Source organism: Tyto alba, unplaced genomic scaffold (genome assembly GCF_018691265.1).
Source record: "Tyto alba isolate M040663 unplaced genomic scaffold, T.alba_DEE_v4.0 Super-Scaffold_20, whole genome shotgun sequence".
NCBI classification, from domain to species: domain Eukaryota; kingdom Metazoa; phylum Chordata; class Aves; order Strigiformes; family Tytonidae; genus Tyto; species Tyto alba.
The window spans coordinates 9,154,590-9,179,413 of NW_024881283.1; the positions used below are offsets into that span (position 1 = coordinate 9,154,590).

Sequence of the window (24,824 nt, forward strand, 5' to 3'; positions counted from 1 at the left end):
CCCTCAGTGTGTCCCCACACCACACCAGTTGGCATCAGTGACAAATAAATAAACACACATAATTAATGGAAAACGTCTGCATGCTACCTGGGCTTCTCAGTGAAACCTGAGAGCATTTTGCTAGACAAAACCCAAGACAGTGCTCCAGGGAGCACCACCTCAGCTTCGAAAGCTAACTCTGAACAACAGCGGCATCAGAACTAGTTTCAGACAGGTGTTATTTTTTTCCCCAAGTCTCCTAGGATCAGACAATTTAAGACAGTATTGTTTGTTCTCAATTTGATATATATACATGTGTATGAACACCTTTACATGCAACTTGCATGCAGGCATCTATACAGAGAGTTCTCACATAACATATATGTAAAAACAGATGTGGAAACCCAGCAAGCTCGGCAGCACTGATTTGATTAAAACCAGAAAGGTCAGCAGAGGAAATCTTCAGGCTCCAGATCTGCAGAGCTCCTAAGCCTCTTAGCACCAGAGGACTACATTTCAGCTCTAAAGCTAAGCTCTCCGGAGCCAAACACTTAGTCAGCATTTCAACAACAATAAATATTGTTTAATTATCCCCTGCCTGCAGCGTGCTGGTAGTTCAGAACACGGACCTTAGTCAGCTCTACCCAAATTAACCCAATTCCAACAGAAATCCAAACTAGATTAGTGTGTGTGTCTATAAATCTAGTTTTCATTTAAAATGATTACTTTATATTAAAAATCTATAAATATAAATTTAAGACTGAATAAAAATCTGGCTTTGTTCTATTTTTTCATGTTTTAATATTGCTGTCTCACCACAGAATTTTATACAATTGATTTACTTTTATACTATTGCTTGTAATAACCTGAAACTCATCAGGAACAGAAACATGTTTTTCCCCACAGCTCCCCTGTGAGGGACACCAAGCCTCTCCAGTCCACCAACGAACGTAACCGCAGGAGGATTGCAGATGAGATTATGGGAGTCTGAATTCTCTTCAATGAACCCTAAATTTCTCAAGAACTTTTGAAAATGTTACCTGAATTATTTATTCCCAACCATTACAAGGGGTTGACCTGGGAACTTTCAAAGAATCATTTCAATGGCTGTGGAAGGCATCAGCTCTAAGGGGAAGGTATTCTCAGAACAAGTCATCTGAGATTAAAGGAAAGAGGGGAGGAGATAAGACCCAGGACCCCAGGAGGCTGTAAGCCCTCTCACAAGTCAAGCACTAAATTGCAGCATCAATCAGCTCGCTATAGTTATGAGAAAGAAAAGACTTTTCCAGCAAAGTGGAGCTTAATACAAATTTCTTCTGACAAGCACTGAAAGTCCAAAAACATTGCTCACTATTATGAGAGAATGTCTGTTTAAAAGGATAAAAGTGGCTGCAGTTGAGACACTGGAGATTTAGAAGTAATCTTCATGAACATTAATGAACCAGATCCTCAGCTGGTAAAGACTGACACAGCTTAATTGAAAATCAATGCTGTCACACTGATTTACACCCACTGAGCGTTTGTTCCAAATGCATCCAATCTTGCAGTGTAGATTTGGAAAAATCTGAATCCAGGCACCTTGTGTTTTGTATACTCTTCCTGGTGCAAATAAGCTTTTTCTTCACTCACAAGTGAAACAAAATGACCTTGTTGGCTCCTCCTTCTCAGGAACCTGACATAAAAAGTTTGATGGCATATTGCCCTCCTCAGCATGTTCCTTCCAACAGGTCCTTGAATCTGTGCATCAATAAATCGCTTAGGTGTAACTCCTTCAGCACTAGAAACAGGCTTTATGATTGCATTACACTTAAAATGTACACTAAAACTTACACGTTTTAGGATAGATGGTCATTTAAACACACTCTATAAGCAATACTCTGCCCTTCTATTAGGCAGATTTTTGGTTTTGACTTTATATAGTTCCATTAGCTGTAATTTTCCTCTTGTAAATAGGAAGAAGCATGGCCATAAAACTGATAACTGAAACTTGTTAGTAAGTTGAATATAATTTCATAATGTATTTGGCAAGTGCTAATTGCCTCTTACTCAAATGTCTCTTGCTTTGTAACTCAAAGCATTTGCAAAAACTACAAGTTTTATGGACTTGGCTGATGGAAGGTTAGCTTAACCTCAGGATAGAGCCAGCATGGACCTTAGGCACACAGTGTATTTCTTTGTTCATGCACAACTGCATTTTGCAAGGTCAATAAGCTGCTGCACAACAAATGACACAAAAAAGAGAAAATATTTGAACGATAGGCAGGGAGCAGCCTCTACTTCTAGTACACACAAAGGACAGGCACTCCCCAGGGAAGGGTCCCTCCTTTAAGGCTCATCAGGGGACAGCAGAGCCAGAACACTCCTTCTTTATCTTCTAGGAGGTTATGGACCAAAAGAGTAGAGCAAATAGTCAGCAGCTGTGCAGGTAAAGCCGAGGAGTAGGGAAGAGGGAAGCATATTTGACACTGGAAGCTCCATACAACAGGACTCCAAAGCATGAATAATAATGGTGATCCCCAAAGCCACTGGTGAGGTCACAGGGAGCAAGGGCAGCTCAGCCTTGCTATAGATCAAGCTCCCACTAACACTGAAGCAAGTCAGAGGAGGAAAAAGTCAAGCTCCTTATAGATCCAAAGTTCACAGAAGATGAACAACAGTGTAAGGAAGCCCCTGTATCACGTGCTTTGCAACTTTATGTGTTATGCTATAGGGTAAACATAAGATTTACCAGGAGACTGAAAGAATACGTCCAACATTGTCCTTTGGATGGGACCAACAAGGCAGACAGGGGCTCAGAGCAGAGCTGGAGCGTGCTTTGCCCCTCGGCAGCTGGCAGGTAGGGGCGCGGCAGCTCTGCCAGGCTGCCAAGAATCGCCCGCAGATGAACGTGGCAGGAGGCAGCCACCACAGAGAGCTTCCAGGCTGGTACAGCCACAGCCAGTAAGGCTGAAATAGTACCACGAAGATTCTCCCTAGACCGTCAGGCTGGATTTGCCTTTTCCTTCTTCCAGTGCCATTATCTCTTACCTATCTTCCTCTGCGGCTTTTCCGCTGACGTGGTCCTGTAATCCTAGAAATACTCCAGCATCACGACCCAGTCCGCCCTTCAAGGTACTGCTCAGCCTGCATGGACATGCTGGCATTTAGTCCAAGTAGGTTTTCTGGTAGGTCAGGTCCCTTCAGTCTCCTAAACTGCTGTTACTTCAGCATCACTCAGCAGCAATTCTATGGGCAGGTCCTGACCTGAACACAATAGGACACTTCCCTGAAACTTGGCAAGTCCCAGAGAAACACTTTTTTGAAATGAATGAACGCTAATGTGCATTTAGAGCTCTTGAAAGAAACAGATTTAAATGCTACTGCTGATGTCAGTGGAATCTGCTAGTACTCAAGACATTTCAGGAGGAGCCTCCATGTCTCGACAGAAGATGTGTGTGCCTACTTTTAGGCATCAGACCCAAAAGAATAAGCCATCCCTGGTATCAGCAGGTCCCAGAGAAAACTGAAAAGCATTCAAGCGCTTTGAAAAGAGATTCAAGTTGACAACAATACCAAAAAGAAGCTGACATCTAAGGAGAAGTGATCCTGTGTGTCTGTGCTGGTGGCTGCACCGTGGAAACAAGCTCCCCCTCAGCAGGCGCGAGGCTGTCGGACAGAGAGCACGTTCTTCTGAGCAGTGCTGGCAGAGGAAGCTAAGGACCCGAGGTGCTCGCACCAAATGTGGAGACACAAGATGGAGATTTCCAGAAAAATCAACAAGCGATTCAAACCAGAAATCCAAGAAAAGATTCAGCTAGAATCACCAGTCACTTACGTGAGTTCGAAGGAATACTTTTCCTTCACATTGTCTCTAACTTTGCAAATGCCTACAATAACAGTAAACACAGAAGCTTGTGACAGACTTCAGCATTCATATCCTAACACATTTCATGAGTTTCTCTTGAGAAATTTAGTGTTAACTTTTATTTAATTTCTAATACTCCAGACTACTCAATGTTTAAAGTAGTTGATACCACTAAGCTACTGGAACCATTGATACGGGAATCATGACTTGATCTCATTTTCTCCCACAGACACAGTCTGTTGGCATCAGCTAAAATGCACCAGCTCCTTTCCAACAAAGCAGATGAAATGGCAATGAAACATTACCCAGACAGTCTGCTTTCACAGAAAAGGAATCATGAAAGCTCTTCTTATTGGAGCAAAGCTTCAGTTTTAAGAAAAAAATCTGCAGAGCTTCAATATATTTAGAGAAGCTTCTTTCTCTCTTTTTTTCCCAAATAACTGTACCCATCTCATCCCTGATCCTTTTAAAACAGGTAAATTCCAAGAGAGATGCTTGGATTACCTTCATACGTTGCTTTGAATCCCAGCAAGTTGCTGACACTGTCTGTCTGGAAGAGGAGCCACATCTGGTGGTGTGTGCTAACGATGAGATCAGGGACTGTGGTGCCTGTCAAGCTGTAAAAATAAATAAGAACAAGTAAATCGCCTGTATGTCTCCCCAAACTTATTTTCCCACCAAAATAAAGGCCACATATACCTCTGCAGGAGCAGAAAATAATGAGAGCAATGCCAGCACAATTAAGAATAACCCCAAAACAGAACACTGTCCAAAAACCTGATAGATTTTAAAGACTGATGAGCCTCTCGGTATGTTTTTGCATAGCTAGACAGCGAGTCTGGTACCAGTCGAGGGCCTGCAAGTTCCTATCATCATCACCATAATATTTAGAATTTAGCACCATTATTACAAAATATTATCCAGCATCAACAGTAACCATTTTCTTTCTCACTGAAGCAAAACATACACAAACAAATAAAATTCCCAGAACTGATACCGGTGACTGAATCCTCTTAACTCCCTTTAGAGTATTTTCTAGTATTACAAAAATTTACTTCCAACACATTCTCTGCTCCATTTCTACCCTGCCAGAGAAATTTCCCCCAGGATCTCAAAGAACCCCTGGAAGACAAGGCACAACCCTTGAACTCGCTGAATGCCCTGTGAGCCCTTGAAAAGTGCTCCTAACCCAGGCAGTACGGGGCAATGGGACATTGCCTACCCTTCAAGGATACTCCCAGGAGAGCTGAAGAGATTTAGAAAAATGTCACCAATACATCCGCATTAATGAGCCATGTGTGGCTCATTCAGCCTCTGGGATTAATCACCTCATTGTGGTTCAACACAGCTTTAGAGTTTTATCCCCCACCCACACAAGCACCAGTGGAGGCACTTACACACGCACAAATGCCCGCTTTGAGCGCAGCTCCTTCCCTTCCCTCTGCTTCGGAAAGCAGAGCAACAGCGCGTGGGAAGGGATCATTACTACAGGAGTATGAGTGTTATGTTGCCTGTCTTAGTGGCAGTGTTTAATGTTGTTGTTATATTATTTCTGCTAGGGTACCATCTATGATAAATTTATAAATTACCTTAAATGCGACTACTGCAAATGGATAGGTGGTTTTATTTTCTGTAGTGTTTGCTTAAATCTAAACGCATACATATGTATGGATATGGTTTCTGCCTGGCACCATTCTCAAGTACAATAGCAGCACCTGAAAGATTTCTTGATAAAATTGATCCCCAAGCTCTCAAGGCAGAATTATTGCAAACCGATACTGCAAGGGAACAAACTCAGCAGCTGTGTGTTGATAGCATCCTGTGAATAAATGTAACTTGCAACCTCCAGGCATAATTGTTGCAATTCCCAGTTTCCTGGGTAATCGGAGACAGTATGGCTGATCTGCCAATTATTGTTTGTTTAGAGTGAAGCTAAATGACTGCTTGAAGGGTTGTGCTACTTACTCTACTTGCTTGACATTCTTAACACTGGATACCTGCTGAGTGTCAGATTCTCTCCAATAGCCTTACAGGTACCTAACGTTGTAAATGGGACCAACCTTGCCATGCACATACCTCTGCTCTCCATCCCAGAGCCGTTCACCAGCCACATACGCACCAGGGACTACTGTAAGACCTGAAACCAGACGCTGCTCAAGCTCTGGCTGTGAAATCCATAGTGTGTTTTTCCCCGAAATCACATTAATTTCTCCCAAGCCCATCAAATCTCTCCCAGTTCTGCCCCCACCTTTGCTCTGTTACTGCTTTGACCTTCATCAGAAATTTTATTGATCCTAGGGTGCTGATAAATTAAGAAGTAATCTTGTTTTAATAACTGTTTTGCATCCAGAGAGTTTGATGGAGAGTGCAGAATTGCTATTGTTTATTCTTCTCAAGTTATTTAAGCAGCAGACTGGCAGGAATGAGGAACATACCAACAGAAAAACCTTCAGAAAAAGGCGCTTCAAAGGTTTGTGCATGCCTTCCCATTCCACTTTAACAAGCTGGATGATTGATTTGGGTGCTTGTTACTTTAGGGAATAAAATCCTCTCTGCAAGTCAGAAAGCTCAGCCTAACAATCTGTTATGTTCTCTGCGATGCATTTTATAGGGATGAGTTGAGACTGGAAACAAATGGTCCTTCGTACCTCAGTTTGGGATAACACCTGCTGCTATGCAACTTGATTCAAATGTATTTCTTGATTTGAAAGGCTGCAGGACTGAGTTCCTCTTGAATAGCCGAGAATAAATGAAAAGTAGTAAGAAAATTGGAATTCCTATCTTTGACAAGGTTGGGTTTCTGCATGTTGATTCCTCAAAAAAACACTACAGCTTGTATCCAACGGATATACCTGACACATGAATTCAGCTGACAGTAGGTAAGAGGGCAGCAAATGCTGACAAAAGTTGTCCAAGGACTTTCAAGCACATTCATTACAAATGGAGTATTTCTGTGGTCTTCACACCTCTCCCACATTTCATTAGTTTTCAACTAATCCGCCTAGTTTAAAATTAAAAAAAAAGCAAATTTTCCTATTAGGAGTAGCATCAGCAATTTAATAGAAAGTTCTCCTGAACTGGAAGAAGATACCAGACTCTACACCTTGTGCAGACAGTCTCAGATATTCCAAATTTGCATTAGCAAGGTGATGAGTAGCTAATACAGAGTGAGAAAATGTGGCATGATTAAAATAAAATTTGGGCAAATCTTTGTGGGCTTTAGGAAAACAAAAAGGGATGGAAGGAGAAATCATTTCAGCACGTTATTACAAACTACTCCCCTGGTAGTAATTTGCACATTTTGACCAATCATCTGTGAAATGTTCTGTGACACTTTAATTACAAACACTTTTGCAATAATCAGACTTTACATTTATATACGTTGCAAGTCAGAGTTCTTGACCTAAGTATCACCAGTGTTCATATTCTGAAAAAAAAAACCATATAGGAAAATGAAGTTCAGAAACAGAGGTTTCTGAAAGACGAGCAAACATTAAGATAAGTGAAAAAGGAGTGGGAGGCTGATTCATGTGGAAAAACAAGCGAAGAGGAGGAATTAAAAAACACAATATGAAATACTCTCTACCAGTTGGAAAGTGTAGAACAGCTTTGCTAGAGTAGTTTTTGGAGAGTTGTTTGCTCTTACACATTTTTGATTAGATGGAAAAGAAGGGAGTCTTTTGAGTTCAGACACTAAAGCTGGATGCTGGTGGCCCTGGTTCCAACACGCTGTCCATCACTTCAAATACTCCTTCCAAAAGTCACGGTGACTTTTCCCTGTTTCTGCTCGGGTACTTGGCCTTGCAAGTGCCCTCAGGACCTCTGAGACTTTGACAAACACCACTGGCCTGCATCCTCACTCACAAAAGTCAAATGACACACTAACACGGCAAGAAGTGATGTTTCTGGAGGTGCTCAGGACCCGAACACAGCCACAGGGCGCGCCTGAGCTCTCCAACATGGAGCCAAACACCTGTAGGTGCTCAAAGCTGACGTCTAGTCAGGAAGTTCAGGCAAGCAGCACAACTTCATATTAGCACAGTGCTGTGCACGGTGCGTAATTTGCTCCGCTTTGACTCGCCCCACTATTTGTGCACACCGTGGCAGAGCTGTTCCACGTAACTTCGTGCTTGCAGTACTGCACTGCGTTGCTCAGAACAGACACGTCAAGAGCAAGACAGATTTCCTTAAGTACTCAAATGTATAGCACCCTGAGGTCTCCAACAGCTTTTAAATTTTGGATTTCCATATAGCTACACAGTATTTGACTTTAATGAGTCAGAAAAGCTATAGCAGAATCATTGTTTCTTCAGTAAAGTGGATTTAAATGATACACAATTATCACAGTTACATTTGAATGATACACAAATTGATTTCTCACTGACCCCACAGAAAAGGAACAGAGAGACTTTACTGGAGCAAGGTCAAACATGAGCCATCAACATCAGCAGGTTAATGAGAATAAACAGCCTGCTGAAAGCTGATCAAGGTTCACTTCTTCAGCTGTGGCATTTCCTAGAGGCTACTGTAAAAGATCCTCACTCCTATGCTACACAGGGATCCACTTCCACTACAACCACTTCCTTCGTATGCTGCAAATTCAGAGTGGAATCCATGTCTGTAAAACTAAAATTCCTAAAACTAAAATTCAGAAAGACACGAAAGCTCAAAGAGGGAAAAACCTCTCTGTGGTGTGCACAGTCACCCTCCATCAAAACTCTGAGGGCCCAGCACACACTTTCCTCAGAGCAGCCAAGATCTCCCACCAACCTCAAAACTGCCTAAAAAATAGCAGACACCAGAAATTGATGCTTACATGCTGTAAAACCCGTGGGTCAGGGAAAAACTTTCCCTTTGATCTACTAACCCACATGCTCCTTTGTACCATTCCAACTGACACGCTCCTTCCAACTGAAAACAAAACCATCTCCAGTTATTAAGCACAGAGTAGGAGATGGAAAATGCTAAAACACAACCTATCTCCCTTTTATTCCCTGTATTAGCTGCACTGTAACATAAAGCACTTGGTCTTCAAATCTTCTAAAACCAGTAGACTGACAACACAGCAATTCTTTATTCTAAAAATCAGCAGCATAAGAGATTTCATCTCTTCCTTCAGCATGGCTGGATGGGTCCTGTACTTGTCCAATGTCTTTTCCTCATAATTAAAATGGGAAAAAAAACACTCCACCCAAAAGACATCTTCAGACAATCAAAACCCATCCCCAACGTATTTAGATGGGAAACACTGATATAGGAAGGCCTGGAAGGAAATAGGACTAACTACAGTGTTTCCTCTAATGAAGAAAACTCCATAGAACATCCTATCTGCAGACTGAAGGATATAAATTGAAGGGAACCAATTCTCCAGCCTTGAAGCATGTGTCACCATTTACACAAATACACACTGGGTGTAAAATGCTCAGGATGTCACTCAAAGATAACGGATTTACAGTCGCTTTGCACTGTTAAAAATGACTGCACAAGGAGGACAGCACAGGAGAGACATCCAAACAGTTCTTACTTTCTGCCTGATGTTGCATTTACTCTTGTATCTGAACTTTATTCCTGTTCGCTCAGCTCCCCAGCAGCCTCAGTCTCTCTGAGGGGCCCTGACAAAGGCAGTTCAAGAGAAGCAAAGAAAAGAGGTAAGAGCCTGTCTGTCAGCTAAAGCCTAAGAGAATGTGATGAGGGAAGAACACACCAAGAATAGTCAGCTCCACCAAAACCAGCAAACAGCATATAAACCAGCCTGGGAGATACAGCACCAGACCGGGACTCCGTCACCCAAACGCAACGGCTACATCTCATCAGGCAAAACCTAAGTGGGGATTTCTCACAGGGACAAAGGACATGCTACTTACACATAAAGCACAGTCTTCTGGTCTCCGACTTGTCCTCCATCACCCACTGTCAGAGTGTCATATCCTCTTTCTAGTTCAAATTCTTCAAAGGTGAGTTTGATAACCTGGCAAAGAGGCAGCACGTTAATATGAATCAACTGCCAAGGCAGCCAGCAGGTCCTCTTGTCTTGTTTATTTATCTGTTTGTCTATAGAGGAGCAATTTATAAGAGCATTAATATCTTAAGGACATCACCAAAGGTGACCATCCTCACTTTCTATAACAGTGTAGCATTTCTTTCCAGACAGATTGAGCTCTTACTGAAATTACGCCTCAGATTTTTCTGCTTTATCTATTGATTTTCTAGATGACTTTATTGATAAGAATATGTGTGTTGGGACTTCAGCACGCTTTTTTTTCACCAGGTACTGCTACAATTTCTTTCATAAACCTGAGATTATGGTGATGGATCTGAATGTGCATACAGGCAGGGTGTTTGCTACATATGGTGCAAGCAGAGAATCTTTTGCTCTAGGTTGCTCAGAAATTTCCTCTGGTTTTCAGAAGCTTCTGCCAGACCGAGAAAGGCTTTACATGAATTACCACTGGGGTAGCTCAAGGAAATGTCTCAAGCTGTCTGCAAACACAATGATCATTAGATCTGTCCACAGCAGTTTGTTTCCTGTGTTTTCTCTCCTGCTCTATCCAAACCTCCCACCCCAACTCAATTTATGCAGCCTTTGCACATCATTTAGGTGCAGAGGTCCCATAGAATTCACGAGGTTTGTGTTTCAAGTCTCTTTGCTGCCTCTGAAATCTCTTATTTTCAAATAACTGAAAATTACAATGTGATTTGGGAGACAGATGTCCTTAATCCAGCCTCGGACAGGGTGAACAAACAGAAAAGGAAGAGAGCTGAATTTACAGTAGTGCTTTACATCCATGACACCAGAAGAAATCAATGGGAACTTTGTTTCTTGGAGATATTTAAGTGACTAGATCCAGGAAAGCACACAAACACTTGAACATATGTGCCTGTAAATATATTAGGTTTCCTAACTTTTAACATACTAAATCACCAAATTTAGCTTCACGCGGTTTTCTGCCATTTCACACATCACAGAAGTTATGAAAAGCAATTACTGAGGGTCTATGTGTGTGCCAGGGACCACAAACACATGATGCCACCCCCACACCTCTTGAGTTGGGGCAAGGAAACAAGGCACAGGAAAACTAAAACTTTTGTCTTGTGATTTCTTGCCTATTATAAAATCAGCATCTCCTGCAAACACCTGAGCATGTGTACAATCACAGGCGGATAGAAGTCCCAAAGTTAAAACCAAAAGCAATCGTTAACCTTTACATTAAACGCAAGTGTGCCTCTACAGTCCCTTCACAGCTTGCATGGGCTCTCCAGGAGGCTGACAACATTTTTCTGTCAAAAGCCACTCAACTTCAATCCCTTAAAAAACACCACTTAGTCAGGTGTTGAATGGCTTGAGTGTTCTCAAAAAAATAATGGGTGCGTATATATAGCTGAGACTGAATTGTCACGTGCTACTGTTGTCAACATATAAATGCAATTAATACTTCTTTTTAATGCATAGAAAGGGAAATTAGATATGTGACATTCTGAAAACAGGGTATTAACCAGAAGCCCCGGGATCGTGAGTCTGTGTGATACTTCATAGGAGTTTGAAACCATTCATTTTAGTAGTAGTACCAAAATATTAACCTGTGCAGATTATTATTAAACCATGTAATGATGGAATAATGTAATTAATACAAAGAACACAGTGCTGTTAAATGGCACACATCATTAGTTAAATCAGTCATTCAAGTAAAGTGCATTCTATGGAGTCTGACCCTAATTAAATATCTAATTACATTCTAGTATACTGAAGACTGTAACCTTGTGGCGCACGAACAGGATGCTGAATACAATATTTATTTATCCATTTTCCTATTTTCTTTTTGGTCTGAAAGCTGAAAATTATTTAATGATTCATTAAACAACAAGAGACCTACCAGCACACAAAAATACACGGATGACAAAACCTCAATTTTAAGATGCTGAAGTGACAGGAAGCAATTAGCAAAGTCAAGAAAATAGGCTGGAATATGGCACCTGATTCTAAGGCTCTGTACTGCAGAGCGATTTGCAGTGCAGCCACATTCACAGGAAAAAAACACAATTATTTTCTCCATGGAGAAGAGCATCTCTTGCAGTTACATTCAAATGCTTTACAAATACACATTACTCATTTCCCCCCACACCCCTTCTCCATAATCTCAAGCATCTATCTTCATTTGGGATGAATCATCCCCTGGAGGGGCCCATCTCTCTCCACCAATGACACAAGAAGCTTGGACAGAGCTTTATTTGGTTAGCTAGACTCCAGGTGAGAATAACCCCAGGAGAAATATCAACCAGTAACATCCATTATGTCAAGAAGGTTCAGAAATAGTTTTGATGCAAATTCACCAATTATCATATGCATTTCTCAGTTCCCAAATGATTTATTTTTCTACTGTGGTTGAAATTAATTCGCATGGCACTGCGGATCAGCAGAAAACCTATATAACCTGAATATTCTTGAAATAGGCTTGATGTCGCCCTCAGTATAGGAAATAATTCCAAGTTGTCAACTGAAGAGCACTATGCCCTTAATAGTGTTTATGGAGGTTTCTGAGCAAACTTCGAGAGGATTATGTAGCTCAGTGAATCTGGCTCACAGTTCTTTGCCAAATATAGAACAGATGACTTGCAAATGAGTTCTAAATTCAGCTCAGTGGTTTTCCCATTGCTCATATTAAAAGCTTCATATAACAGGACCTGATCCAAAGACCACTCAAGTCAATAAAAAGATTACCCCTGACTTCAGCAGGCTTCAGCTCAGGCCCATAATGCTTGTTATCTTCAAAGTATTTTACAGACATTTTAATTAATTCATCTTCAATCCTTCCCTCCCCCATGCTGGGGAATGTGCAATGATGAGATCATCCCCTTTGCACACAAAGGCAATGTGAGTCAGGGTGGTGAATTCTCCAATTTAGCAACATGTTTCTAACATGGGCCATGCTTTAAGGTGAGAGTTTTATGTGTACTCTTCAGAGGCAGCACTACATGACTTAGCTAGGAATACAAGTGACTGAGTTGGCAATAAAACTCGTACACCAGCAACTCCCATTGTTTTACTGGTGTTCTTGTTTTGACTTGGATAGAGCTCATTTTATTTCTTAATAGCTAGAATAGCGCTGTGGTTTGGATTCAGTATGGGATTTGGTATGAGAAGAATGTTGACAACGCACTGATGTTTTTCGTTGTCGCTAAGAGATCAAGGACTTCTCAACTTCCCCTGTCCTGCCTGTGCACAGGTGCACAAGAAATTGGGGGTGAGCACAGCCAGAGCACCACGCCCGAAGTGGCCAATGGAATATTCCATATCATGTAATGTTATGCTCAGTATATAAATGAGGGCTGGCCAGGAAGCACTGGGCTCTTGCTTCCAGGATTGTGACTTCAGGACCTTCTCTGGGATCGCTGGCCAGGAACAGGGTGGTGAGCAATCACACTGTGCATTACCTATTTGTATTTTCTATTATTAGTAGTAGTGCATTTTATTTCAATTATTAAACTGTGTTAATCTCAACCTACAAGTCTTCTTCCCTTCACCCCTCCAATTCCTCCCCCATCCCCTGGGCAGGGGAGGGCGAGTGAGCAGCTGCGTGGTGCTCGGCTGTTGGCCAGGTTCAAACCACAACAACTGGGTTACGCACACGGCAGCCGCTGCATCAGCCCCGGCAGCCACCCTCGGGAGGGTCTGCTGGACAAAAGAAACTGCCTGTACCACTGAATCTCCTTCCCTTTTTTTATTTGTAGAAGGTTGAGGGAAGGGATTCTCGCCCTCTGCTCCGCTCTGGGGAGACCCCCCTGCAGTGCTGGGGCCAGCTCGGGGGCCCCCAACAGCAGAAGGACCCGGAGCTGCTCGAGCGGGGCCAGAGGAGGCCACGGAGATGCTGGGGGGGCTGGAGCAGCTCCCCTGGGGGGCCGGGCTGAGAGAGTTGGGGGGGTTCAGCCTGGAGAAGAGAAGGCTCCGGGGAGCCCTTCGAGCGGCCTCCCAGGGCTTAAAGGGGGGACAGGAGAGGTGTGGGGGACTCTGGATCAGGGGGTGGGGATGGGACGAGAGGTGACGGTTTTAAACTGGCAGAGGGCAGATTTAGGTGAGATCTAAGGCAGAAATCCTTCCCTGTGCAGGGGGGGGAGGCGCTGGCCCAGGGTGCCCAGAGCAGCTGTGGCTGCCCCCTCCCTGGAAGGGTTCAAGGCCAAGTTGGACGGGGCTGGGAGCCCCCTGGGCTGGGGGAAGGGGGCCCTGCCCGGGGCAGGGGGGTAGCACTGGATGATGTTTGATGTCCTTTCCAACTCAAACCAGTCTACGGATTCTATGATTCTCACCAACCAGCTTTAGTCCTGTCTGCACAGCATTGGTTTCTGAATTCTTTAAACAGCAGAAAACACCAAGGGCGATTGATTTGTTTTCGTTGCTTCCCATCTTCCTGAGGAGTGCCAGAAGGATGCCTGTGCCCCATCTGGGCTCCAGGGACCACGCGGAGCCTCCCCTGCCCTTCCCAGAGAGGAACAGCACCGGGCTGCAGTGCTGAGCAGCGGCTCCGGTTACCAGGAGCAGGTGAAGAACTGTGCGAGGAACAAGCAGGCACAGCAGTGGCTTTCCCAAAACAGTTAGTGCACTTCTCTCAACCCTCCCTGCTTCAAACAGGTGGAGAGTTTTTCCCTGCCTGTAAATTATGCTTCCAGGATGAAACATCCAAAACCCAGAAACCCTTTCTAAACTGATATTACTAATTAACTATTTATCACTTCAAAGAAAAAGGAAATGGCAGTCTCTTTACACAATTAATACAAGCTGTTGATTTGACCAATCTATCCTTATTTCAGTTGTTCTACACATCTTCACAGTGTATGATGTTGCAGCCCATGGAGCACAAACTACAGTTTCTTGTGCTACTGAATCTCAGCTCCAAGTGGTAAGCACTGAAATTAATGGATTTGACCAATTTCAACCCCCCTTATGATTTATGAAAGCTGAGGATCAAGACTTGCAGTTACTATTTTCTAATCAACCGTTTATTATTACACAGGTTTAAAAGCTGAGGAAGAAACTAGCCAGGGGAAGGGGAGAAATTTTCCTTCAGTAAAAATTCACAAAGACAGTAAGTTTTTGAAGAATGAGACAGTCTGCCCAGGAAGGTTACAGAAGCAGCCTGGCCTATCTGAAGGAAAAGCAGAAAAAGCTTGGCTGGCAGAAAAGCAAATGAACAGAGCTGAAGATTAGACTCTTGAATATTCAACATGAAAGCCATGTGACAAAAGGTCAATAAAGCGGCGGACATGGCCCATTAGCATCTCTTGACAACTGATTGCCACCTCCTCCTTCCTAAGTTCTACTGGCAAACCCAAATGGAAGCTTCAGCCTACATAACACCCCGGGCGCGTCTACACCTAGCTCACTACAACTTCTCTCCAAACACAGAGGACTTCTGTACACACAGAAACAATTTTGCTGATCTTTGGAAGACGAAGATGCACAAAAATAAAGATATGCATAATATACATATCACAGCCTAAGATGCTGAGGTGCTCAATAACCTGTCCACACACAGGCAGTGTATACCCAGGGGTCTGCAGGCCACAGGCTGAAAAACACAGCTGACACTTGAGCAGTAATAGCTGCTGTTACATGTGGTCTGTTCTCCACTTGCACATTACCCTGATGAAGGAGAACCTCCTGGGTCCGATTAACCAGTAAATCACTCCTAATAAATCAGCACTGAAAAATATCCTGATTCCAACACTCCAGTTTCCCAGAATTTGGGTCATTACTATGCTCCTATGCAGCCAAGCCAAGACATTCACTGGATGAAATGACGAGCTAATGACAGCCCTTTAAATACAAACTCATTCTGAAATTGGAACATAGGAATACTCCTCATTAAAATCATAATCCACCAGTGATCTGCACTTATTAAAGGCTTGAACTGAGGTCAACGGGGAGAGAGAAACAGAACTCAAGAGGCTCTTGAGCCAGCCCCAGCTCTAAATACCCTGCCATGGCAAACGCTGCAGAGGGAGGCGAGAGCATGAGATGCCATCCCATCAGCAGGCTACGGCTGCGGAGGGCTGCCAGCGTGCCTACAGATCATGACAATTTTGAGCAGAAGATGAGATCCTGGGATACTAAAAAAGTTTGTGAAATGCCTGCCTTGGAGCAGCAGCAGAAGGCAGAGCACCAAGACGCAGGACTGTCTAGAGGCAGGGACCAAGGCACAATTGACAGAGTAACCGTAGGAGCTCAGAGCCTTGGCATGCAAGATTTCTCATGAGCGAATGGAGATGATGTTAGTAGGAACCCAGGTACTAAAAAGAATGAAATTTCTTGTCTTCTGAGACAAGGTGGTGAATAACACCCCAGAAAGTATATTTTGAACTACACAGCAAAGTAATTTTTGTTTTTATGTTCCCATACAGATCTGGAGGAGAGGAACAGGCTGAGTTTGCAGGGCTGGAAAAAGCTGTGAGGCACCGAACATAGCCCTCCCTGAGCCAGTGGAAAATGGAAAGGGCTTGATCTTAGAAAAGCCAAGGCAGCCAAGCCTTGTTCTCTACAGGATCAGCGACACCAGTCTTGAATCACACGTACAGACCAGTGGTGAAAAAAAATCCCACTAACCTCCCCTCTTCCAAACCTTAATGAACACAGAAAGGACTTGTTTATAAACTTACAATACTGCATAAAAAGCAGAAGATAGAACCACAGCCCCCTCCTCATTTCCCTCTGCCTTTTGGGGGCTGAAATCCCCGTTGGTGAGTGGCCAGCTACCAGTCAAAAGGAAGTGAAAAATCAGCATTCCTGGCACAGCCTTCCTGCCCCAACTGAGAGCTGGCTTAATGAGATACTTTGCTAAGCTGTTTGGCATTTCACCACCATTCATTCCAAGGATATCAAAGAGGTTTCGATTAAAAATAATTACATTCACTTTTAATTACATCCTTTAACAAAATGAATTTTCAGCAGAGAGGGAATGTGATGTGTTGCAGTCTTTAAAGACAGTTGAGGAATATGTAGAAGAAGTCTGCGGGGGGAGAGAGGGATACAACATCAGAAACAGAAATCCGAATTGCTAAACATCAGAGCCTACTCCTCTTTGAAGAAACACAGCTATCCAAGTTTTCAATTTAGGCACTAAAGGAATGACACGGAGCCGCATCTCCGGGACCTACCTTGGCTGGGTTGAGCGCGGTGATGACCCACACGCAGTAGGCATTGTTATCGTATTGTACAGGGTAGTTGGGAGAAGTTATCACACCACTGGGACCACGCAGGTACATATCACACATCCTAGCTGTGGAGAGGAGAACAAGACAGATGGGGGTGTGAGGTGCCGCGGCTTCGGGATGTACACTGTGTTCCTTGTTTGAGGAGGAGAGAGAAGTAGAGATGCATACATAACAGAAATTGGGGAGAATTAAAAATTGCTGCTCTGCGTTGTTTTCACTAGCCAAAAGATTCCTTTCTTCCCATGTAAAAGAGATCAAAGACTTATTTGTGATGAATAGATGAGGGGGGTGCTTCCAGGGGCTGTCAAACAGATGGACCACCAGATCAAACAACCACCACCCATTCTCTAGTGCTCAGATTGATTTTATTTATTTTTTGCTATATTAAAGCCATCACAGAAATATTTTCACATCCAGGACAGTGAAACCAACTACACGGAGATGCCAGGTAAGATACAGTTCCTTTTCAATGTACACAGAAAGCCAATATTTCCTTTCTTTGTTGCAGGTTCAAAAAAGTATTGCACAGCAAGTATTTATAAGGTAAAGGCTGACTTCATTCTGATATAACTGAGGACTTGGAACCAAGATGGCAGCTCAATTTTGTATCTTAAAAACGTCTTAGATAAACTGTAAGCTGAAAAGTGCTTTAACAGGGAAAATTTTGCCTGTGGTGTAATATTTAACCAGAAAAGGTTGAAGAACAGCATCATGGCTTTGAAACTGCCTCTGCTGTTGTGATGGATCCTCAAAATTAATTTATCTCAAATCTCAAGGGAACCATATTTGCACATGTGGCATCTGCAAGGCTTTTTTTCCCCCCCTCCAAATAGCAGTAAAGCATGGAAAATGATCTTCTGGCTAAACTGTTTGACTACACAGGTGGTCACGAGGGAACACGAGGAATTGAGAGCAGCAGCTCAGGAAGGAGCTGAGGGCACCTAATCCACGATGTTTAAACTGCATTCCCCCTGTGTGACCCCATCCTGGAGCCTGGTATGCACATCCCATCCTACCTTAAAGAAAAAAGGTAAATCCCGTTATTCCCATTGTAAAAGTGGGCAACAGGAGCACAAAGAGATTAAGTGACTCCCCCCCAGGACCCAGGGGGAATCTGCTGTAGATGGGGAAGCTGAAAAACAGTCTCCCAACAATGGCAAGAGGTTTGATCACAGGGTATTTGACACTGTTACAGTCCAGGGGGTTAAGAGCTGGCTCACCAGGCACCCTGACTTCTGCAGTTTGAGAGAAACTCAATACCCAATAACAAAACAGAATGATCAGGAAAAAGTGGTATAAAGTTGAAATAAAAAGCAAATGGAAAACTTTTTAAAAAGAAAAAAAACTCAGAAGTTGGTGGTTTAAAAAAATTAAGTTGGTTCATAGAATCATAATAATGCAGGCAAATCCTTTCTTATCTCTTGCAAGAAGACACCATAAATTTCCTTTGTAGTGTCACATATTTATGCCAAATATCCTCTTACACTCATTCAATTTATTCTAGACTTGTTTCAAGAATTAGATGGGATTCCAAAGCCTTGAAAAAAATCTGCAGATGAAATTACAGAAAAAAGAACTGAAAAAAATACCAATTTATGACTTTAAGAGCTTTAGAGGGATTTAATTAAAAATATTACAAGTTGTTCATTATTAGCATTACAAATATCACAATTATGCATGCAACTTTTTAGAGAGAGAGGGAATTGAAAACAAAATGGCCAAGGGCAAAATGGGCATTAGTGTTTTTTCCACTGAAAGAAAACTCCATTCAGTGATGGCTCATGGCTGGGCCCCAGGATAATCAGGATGATGCTAGTGAGGTACCATAGCCCAAGCAGTCCCACATTGCTGCCTACTAGCAGCAAGTTCTATTTCAAAGAATCTACCTCTACCTGAGCTTTTCCAGATTTTGTTTCAGGCTTTTACCTTTTCTCCCCAATCCTCCTTAACCCATAAAAACAAATACCTGAAATAGAAAGAACAGAAGGGGACAGAAAGCACTGCTAAGAGGTGAGGACATAGCACACAGGTATGAAGGACACAAATATAATCACTATGGTGCAGAGGCTAATAGCTTAAAGCTCCACAGTTAATGGAAACAGCTTTATTAGTTCCATTATGCACACAAATGGGTGTTTTTCTTAAAACCTGAATTTCTGGAATCAAAAAATTGCATGAGAACCAAGCAAAGGTTTCTTTCTCAGGCTTGTGCTGAAGAGACTGAAAATTTAAACTCACGTTACACACTCACGCTCAGCCAGAAAGCAAGAATGACCATTAGAAAACAAGAAAGATCCTACTGCCTTCTGACCACGAAGCTGGCAAGACCAACCTCCCCCTTCCAAGAGCAAACCCCCAGTCAGCACAGGGCTGAACACGGAGCTCAGGCTGTAAGCATCGCGAGGGGGGCTGGGGCTGGGGCACAGGCCGGCCCCGGGGGCCACAGGGCAGGCTGAGCTCAGCAGCCAGGATGCCGGCCAGGTGAGGACAAACTGGCGGGCAGGATGGGTGCTGCACGAGGGAGACTTCAAGGAGGTGGGTTCTCTTATTAGGCCTCTGAACTCAGCAAAATTTTTTTTTTTTTTTTTTTTTTTTTTCTCTTCTCACCTCTGCACACTGGTCTGTGGTCACTCCACGCAACAATTATGTCGCTCACTCTCTTACAGGTGATGCTTTTGGACCCTTGCAAATCATAGCCCTCGTTACAGGTGAACTGGATGCTGGAGCCTAACCTAGCAGACAGAACAAAGGGCGAAGTTAGCAACTGAGACACTTCTGCAGCAACAGGTTTGTCACTTACTTTTTGCTATCCCAGTGACTCTCCAAATTGTGAACAGAGTGAGTTCACTCACTGGCCCTCCAGGCAACAGCAGAAATGAATGAGGGGCAAGCTTTTGCCTCATGCGTTTGCTTGTGCTGGGCACTGTTTGCCTGAGGTGGTGATAGTCCAAGAACAGATTTGAGACTTTCAATGCAACTTCAGTGGGAATTTTATTCAGTGCGGGAGCACAGACTCAGCCCCAAGGGATGACACGCTCAGCATTCTTATAAAGAAAAAAACCTCTTTATCTACTACTGAAAGATTTGTTCTTTATTCTAACACTTTGGTTCTTCAGGCTGGAGAAGAAGAGGCTCTGGAGAGACCTTACTGTGGCCTTTCAGTACGTAAAGGGGGCTTATAAGAAAGATGGAGAGTGGTTTTTTACCAAGGCCTGTGGTGACAGGACAAGGGGCAATGGTTTTAAACTGAAAGTGAGTAGATTTAGTTTGGACATAAGGCAGAAACTCCTCCCTGTGCGGGGGGTGAGGCGCTGGCCCAGGGTGCCCAGAGCAGCTGTGGGTGCCCCCTCCCTGGAAGGGTTCAAGGCCAAGTTGGACGGGGCTGGGAGCCCCCTGGGCTGGGGGAAGGGGGCCCTGCCTGGGGCAGGGGGGGGCACTGGATCATCTTTAAGGTCCCTTCCAACCCAAACCAGTCTGTGGTTCTGAGTGGACTGGGATCCTGTGCTGGTTTACGTCAATGCTGCCTTATTCACTGAAGTAACACAATGCTGGTTTACAGCAGCTGAGCATTTATCATAGGGCTGTTAGGGAGTATTGGGAATTCCCTTTCCTCCACCCTCACCCCTCTGATCCATTTTCTGGATTTCAGGAAAACTTGATAGACTCAGATTAAACTGAAAGACATTTTTAATGAGCAAAACAGCCATCAACAGCAAAATAAGATTAAATATTGATTCACCATTGCTAACAGCAGGCTGATTCATTCCTGCACACTTTAAATGAATGCCAGCAACTACAGGGGAGTAACAGCATTGTTTTAAACTTTATACAAAAACAATTATCTAGCACCACATATACTTATTGACAAGGAACTGTACCAGTGCTTTGGGAAGTCACCTCAAATTCACTGGGGGCAGGGCCATGCTGTGACTTAAACTAATTTGAGAAGTGATTTTTTTGCTATTTAAGACCATTCTTTCTGTACTTAACTGCAGGGGAGAATGACAACAAACACTGATTACACAAGCCTGGCTAAACGCCCATATTGTGAAAAGCAAAATATTCTGAAAGAGAGATCATTACAGATCCTCATGTGGGACACGGTCTCCCAAACACACACGTGCACATTTATATACACTTGATCTTCTACATCGTTAGTCTCAGCAAGCTTTCCAGAGTTAACACATTTAGAGGTGTGCAGATGGTCTCTAAAAACAGACTACATAATGCCAAGGAGCAGACACAATGGTTACAGACAGTAGCTTTGCAGCATGCATAAACACACACGTAAAAGGTTCTTACCTAAAATCGTTGCCTATTCTTTTGCCTCTCTCTGGAACCCCAGGGTCTGGACACATATTATGTCCCTGGGACACACCAACCTGAGTTACTACAAAGCAAAAACAGCACATACAGAGACAGAATAGCAAAAGAAACATTCTTTCATCAACTGTCGTGGTGAATGTGGAGAGAAAAATGGCAATTGGTAGCTTGAAAACCTGAATGTGTTCCATTTTGTTTAGAAAAAAAACAGCCTTGGAAACAAATGTAACTGGAATCATTTCAGCTCAGTTCATACACCAAAGCGTTTTCTAGGAAATGCCAGCTAGGGACACAATTTTTCCTCCGTTCCACTACAGAAGTACCTCTGAAAAGAGTTTTTTCATTCTGCAAAATTACACCAATTAAACAGCCCATTTCCAAAGCCTGTGATTAAAATGGCCACCTGTGACACGACAAGGTGACAGCCTACCGCCCCTCCAAACCCATCTGAGTGGTGCCAGGGAAAGAAAACAACTCAATGAAAAGGTAGGTGTATGATACCAGGGAAAAAACCAAGCACAGAACAAAAGGGAGAAAGGAGAGGGAAATGCAAGTCCAGCTTTTTAAAGCAAGTAATTTAGTTTGAATATGAAAAATTTTATGGGGTAACCTTAATGTGACTGCCAACAAACATGAAATCTATGAAGTGATGATCAGCACTGAATAAACACCTTCAAACTTCATTCTCTATCTCCCCATTTCCACCTTCCCTTTCCAGCCTGTCAAATGGCGCAAACAAGCACTCAAGCACTGACTGGGTGGACACAACCTGGGTGGCTCCTGACAAGGGTGAGATGAGGTCTGGCAATATACTGACTTCAGTTTTGAATTCCAGCAACTACAAAAATACACGATAATATGGGACAAAGGGGTGATTTTGCCACAGAGCTGTAGAAGTTTGTGACTCAGCTTTCTTGTATCACTAGGAGAAGAACGCAAAGAAAACACAACATTTCTTGGCAATGATGTTGAAGCAGTGAAGCATGAATCTTAAGTGAGCATGTTTCCGTTCTACCTCTGACTATCACTAGGACTAAAGGAAAAGAACTCGATTATGCTTCAGAACATACTGTGTTAGCACAGTGCCCCAAAGACCATTGCCAAATGGATGAGGGTGCAGTGATAAAAGCACATTTCTCACAACAGACATGTTGGCTCAACAATTTGAGATCTGCATGGCACTGAGCATGGTGAAAGATATGGAGGTGCGTGCACGTAAATATTTACATGGGAAGATAAGCACGTGGAGTATCTACATAAACACAGACTGCACAGCATGAACACACACAAAGGCAAGACAATCAAATATGGTAATTATTCATTGGGTAATTACACCTTGCATAGCCAGGCACTACAGCTGGAAGATGTAACACTGCTCCTAAAAGGATGGGAGGATTGCTCCTCTGCTCCTGATGGCACGGGGCTTTCAACTGAGCATCTACACCCAACTGCTGGCTACCGACGCTCAAAACTTTACAGCTCCTGACCTCCTCCTCCTCGGCTCGAATATGGAAAGGGTCTTTTCCCCTCGGGGTCCCCGTCCCCACCGCACCGTGCTGGAGCCAGGCCCTGCGCTGCTGCCTGCAGGATCCACAGGGCTGGGCTCGGGGCATCCCTGCCACCGCGCCGGGCTCGGCTTTCCAGCCCGACGCTTTGGTGTGTTTGAGGGCACGAGAGCAAGAGAGGCACAGCTTTAGCGGAAGCCAGACTCCTGAGAGACTGTTTTCCCACTTCTGCATATTCATAACCTCGCGTTAAGCTCAGTCACGTGGACAAAGACACCAGCAAGAAACAGAAGCATGAAAGCGGCACACGGTGTCTTTTGATCGCTGCGTTTTGTAGCTACAAAGCTTTGCTGCCACCTTTCACAGATGTTGATGATCTTGAATGCACAGAGGCAGAAGGGAGACCCTGTCCAGAGCAGGGATTCAACTCTGATATTTTCAGCAGCAGTGCCCCAACAACTGAAGCAGCCATGACACTCATTCCTGGAGCAGGGTTTTCTCTCCAGCAGGTCTCAGAGTTGCAAAATAATTTGGTGATCCTTCTGCATATGAAACCACCAGATTCCAAGAGCCCTTCTGCTTGTGCTTGAAATGATATGCTGCTTTTACATAGGTGACACCAACTTCCTTAGGGTTTCTTGAATCCCTACTGACCTACGCAAACATGCTGACTGTATGTACAGATATCTCCAAAGTAAAATTAACACTTAGGATGCAGTGTATAAACTAGGGGTTTACGTCACAAGTTCATATGGTGCTTAAGGAAAAGTCCCAAGATTTCTTATCTTGCTTCTGTATCTTCTGCAGAGTGAAAGCACGCTAAGCAAGATATGCCTATAATGTACACATGCACAAACAGCTTCTACAGACATGTCTGCATCCACTCATACGCTCTTCCTCACGGACCAGATTGCCTCTCCACATCACATTCTTTCTCCCTGGTCAAAAGACTATACAGACAACATCCACTATGCCCGTGCTAGTTACTCTGCACTGATACCACGTCCATTTATTATGTCTCATATCAGATGACAGTGAACCTGGAAGCCTCCAATTCAAAGCTTTGGGAGGAAGCAAGGCTACACACGACCAGCAAAACCCACAGGCTCCAGAGGGCAGGTTGTCAGTTATCAGCTACGTTTCTGAAGACTAAAAAACATTCTCTTGTTAGCTAGCATTTTATTAATATCTATAACACGTGCAGATAAACCAGAGAACAGATAAGATAAAACAGAGCAAGGGAGACAGGAAAAATATCTCCACATCATGACAGTTGGGACATTTCACTTGTAAATGTAAAGGAGAGCAAGAGAAGGAGAAGATGGATTAGATGGTCACTTACAGAAATTTTTGTTCTTCAATCTTTTGTTTTAAACACACACACACATGAACATAACTATACCAGAGGTTATAAACCGTATTTATTATGCTGAGAACTTGCTGTCAGTATTGTGGTCATCTTCCTGAAGGTTTGACTGATCTATGCCTGGGCTATAACACTGCAAAATGAATTCTTCAAGGTTACTAGGAAAACAGTAGATCATAAATACTATGATGAACTGTTCGATTTCTACACTATAGGCTCAAGAATTCTCTCTCCCAAACCACAGAACTAGTTTTCCACCCCTTCATTCTCCTCCTGATTTTTTCAACAACTTCCTTCTCTTTGTGTACTCAGTAATAGCCAGTTATGATTGCTTTGTTTGCCACAGTAATTTACTCCATCTCTTAAAAGAACTGAGAACCTTCTTTAGTTCTCTGTCTCCCCATGTTATTAAAGAAAGTTCACTGATAAGATTCTCAAGGGACAATTTTTTGTTGAATTTAGGAATGTAAAATATGAACTACAAAATAAAGCAGCATCTAAAAATGTCTTACAGACTCAACATTTCTCAGCATGAGAAATACAGTGAGAGCAAGTGAGCTTTTCTACTGTCAGGAGAGGTGGGTAGGGAAGGATTGTAGCAGTAATT

At 43.2% G+C, this 24,824-nt stretch overlaps 1 protein-coding gene across 7 annotated transcripts in view; it reads right to left on the minus strand.

Moving 5' to 3' along the window:
• Nucleotides 1–24,824, minus strand: part of CSMD2 (CUB and Sushi multiple domains 2) — a 314,323-nt gene that overhangs the window by 139,833 nt on the left and 149,666 nt on the right. For 3 of the 7 annotated variants that reach the window (XM_042793851.1, XM_042793852.1, XM_042793854.1), the window contains 5 exons: nucleotides 21,326–21,413; nucleotides 19,631–19,755; nucleotides 16,967–17,088; nucleotides 9,688–9,791; nucleotides 4,328–4,440 (listed from right to left, as the gene is read on the minus strand). The exons of 1 other annotated variant lie outside the window; for it this stretch is intronic. In XM_042793851.1, coding sequence (XP_042649785.1) covers nucleotides 4,328–4,440; nucleotides 9,688–9,791; nucleotides 16,967–17,088; nucleotides 19,631–19,755; nucleotides 21,326–21,413 — 552 coding nt within the window. Of the gene's footprint in view, nucleotides 1–4,327; nucleotides 4,441–4,790; nucleotides 4,972–5,012; nucleotides 5,066–9,687; nucleotides 9,792–16,966; nucleotides 17,089–19,630; nucleotides 19,756–21,325; nucleotides 21,414–24,824 lie in introns of those variants that run through there. 3 more of the 7 variants (XM_042793855.1, XM_042793857.1, XM_042793858.1) reach the window with 3 other exon arrangements.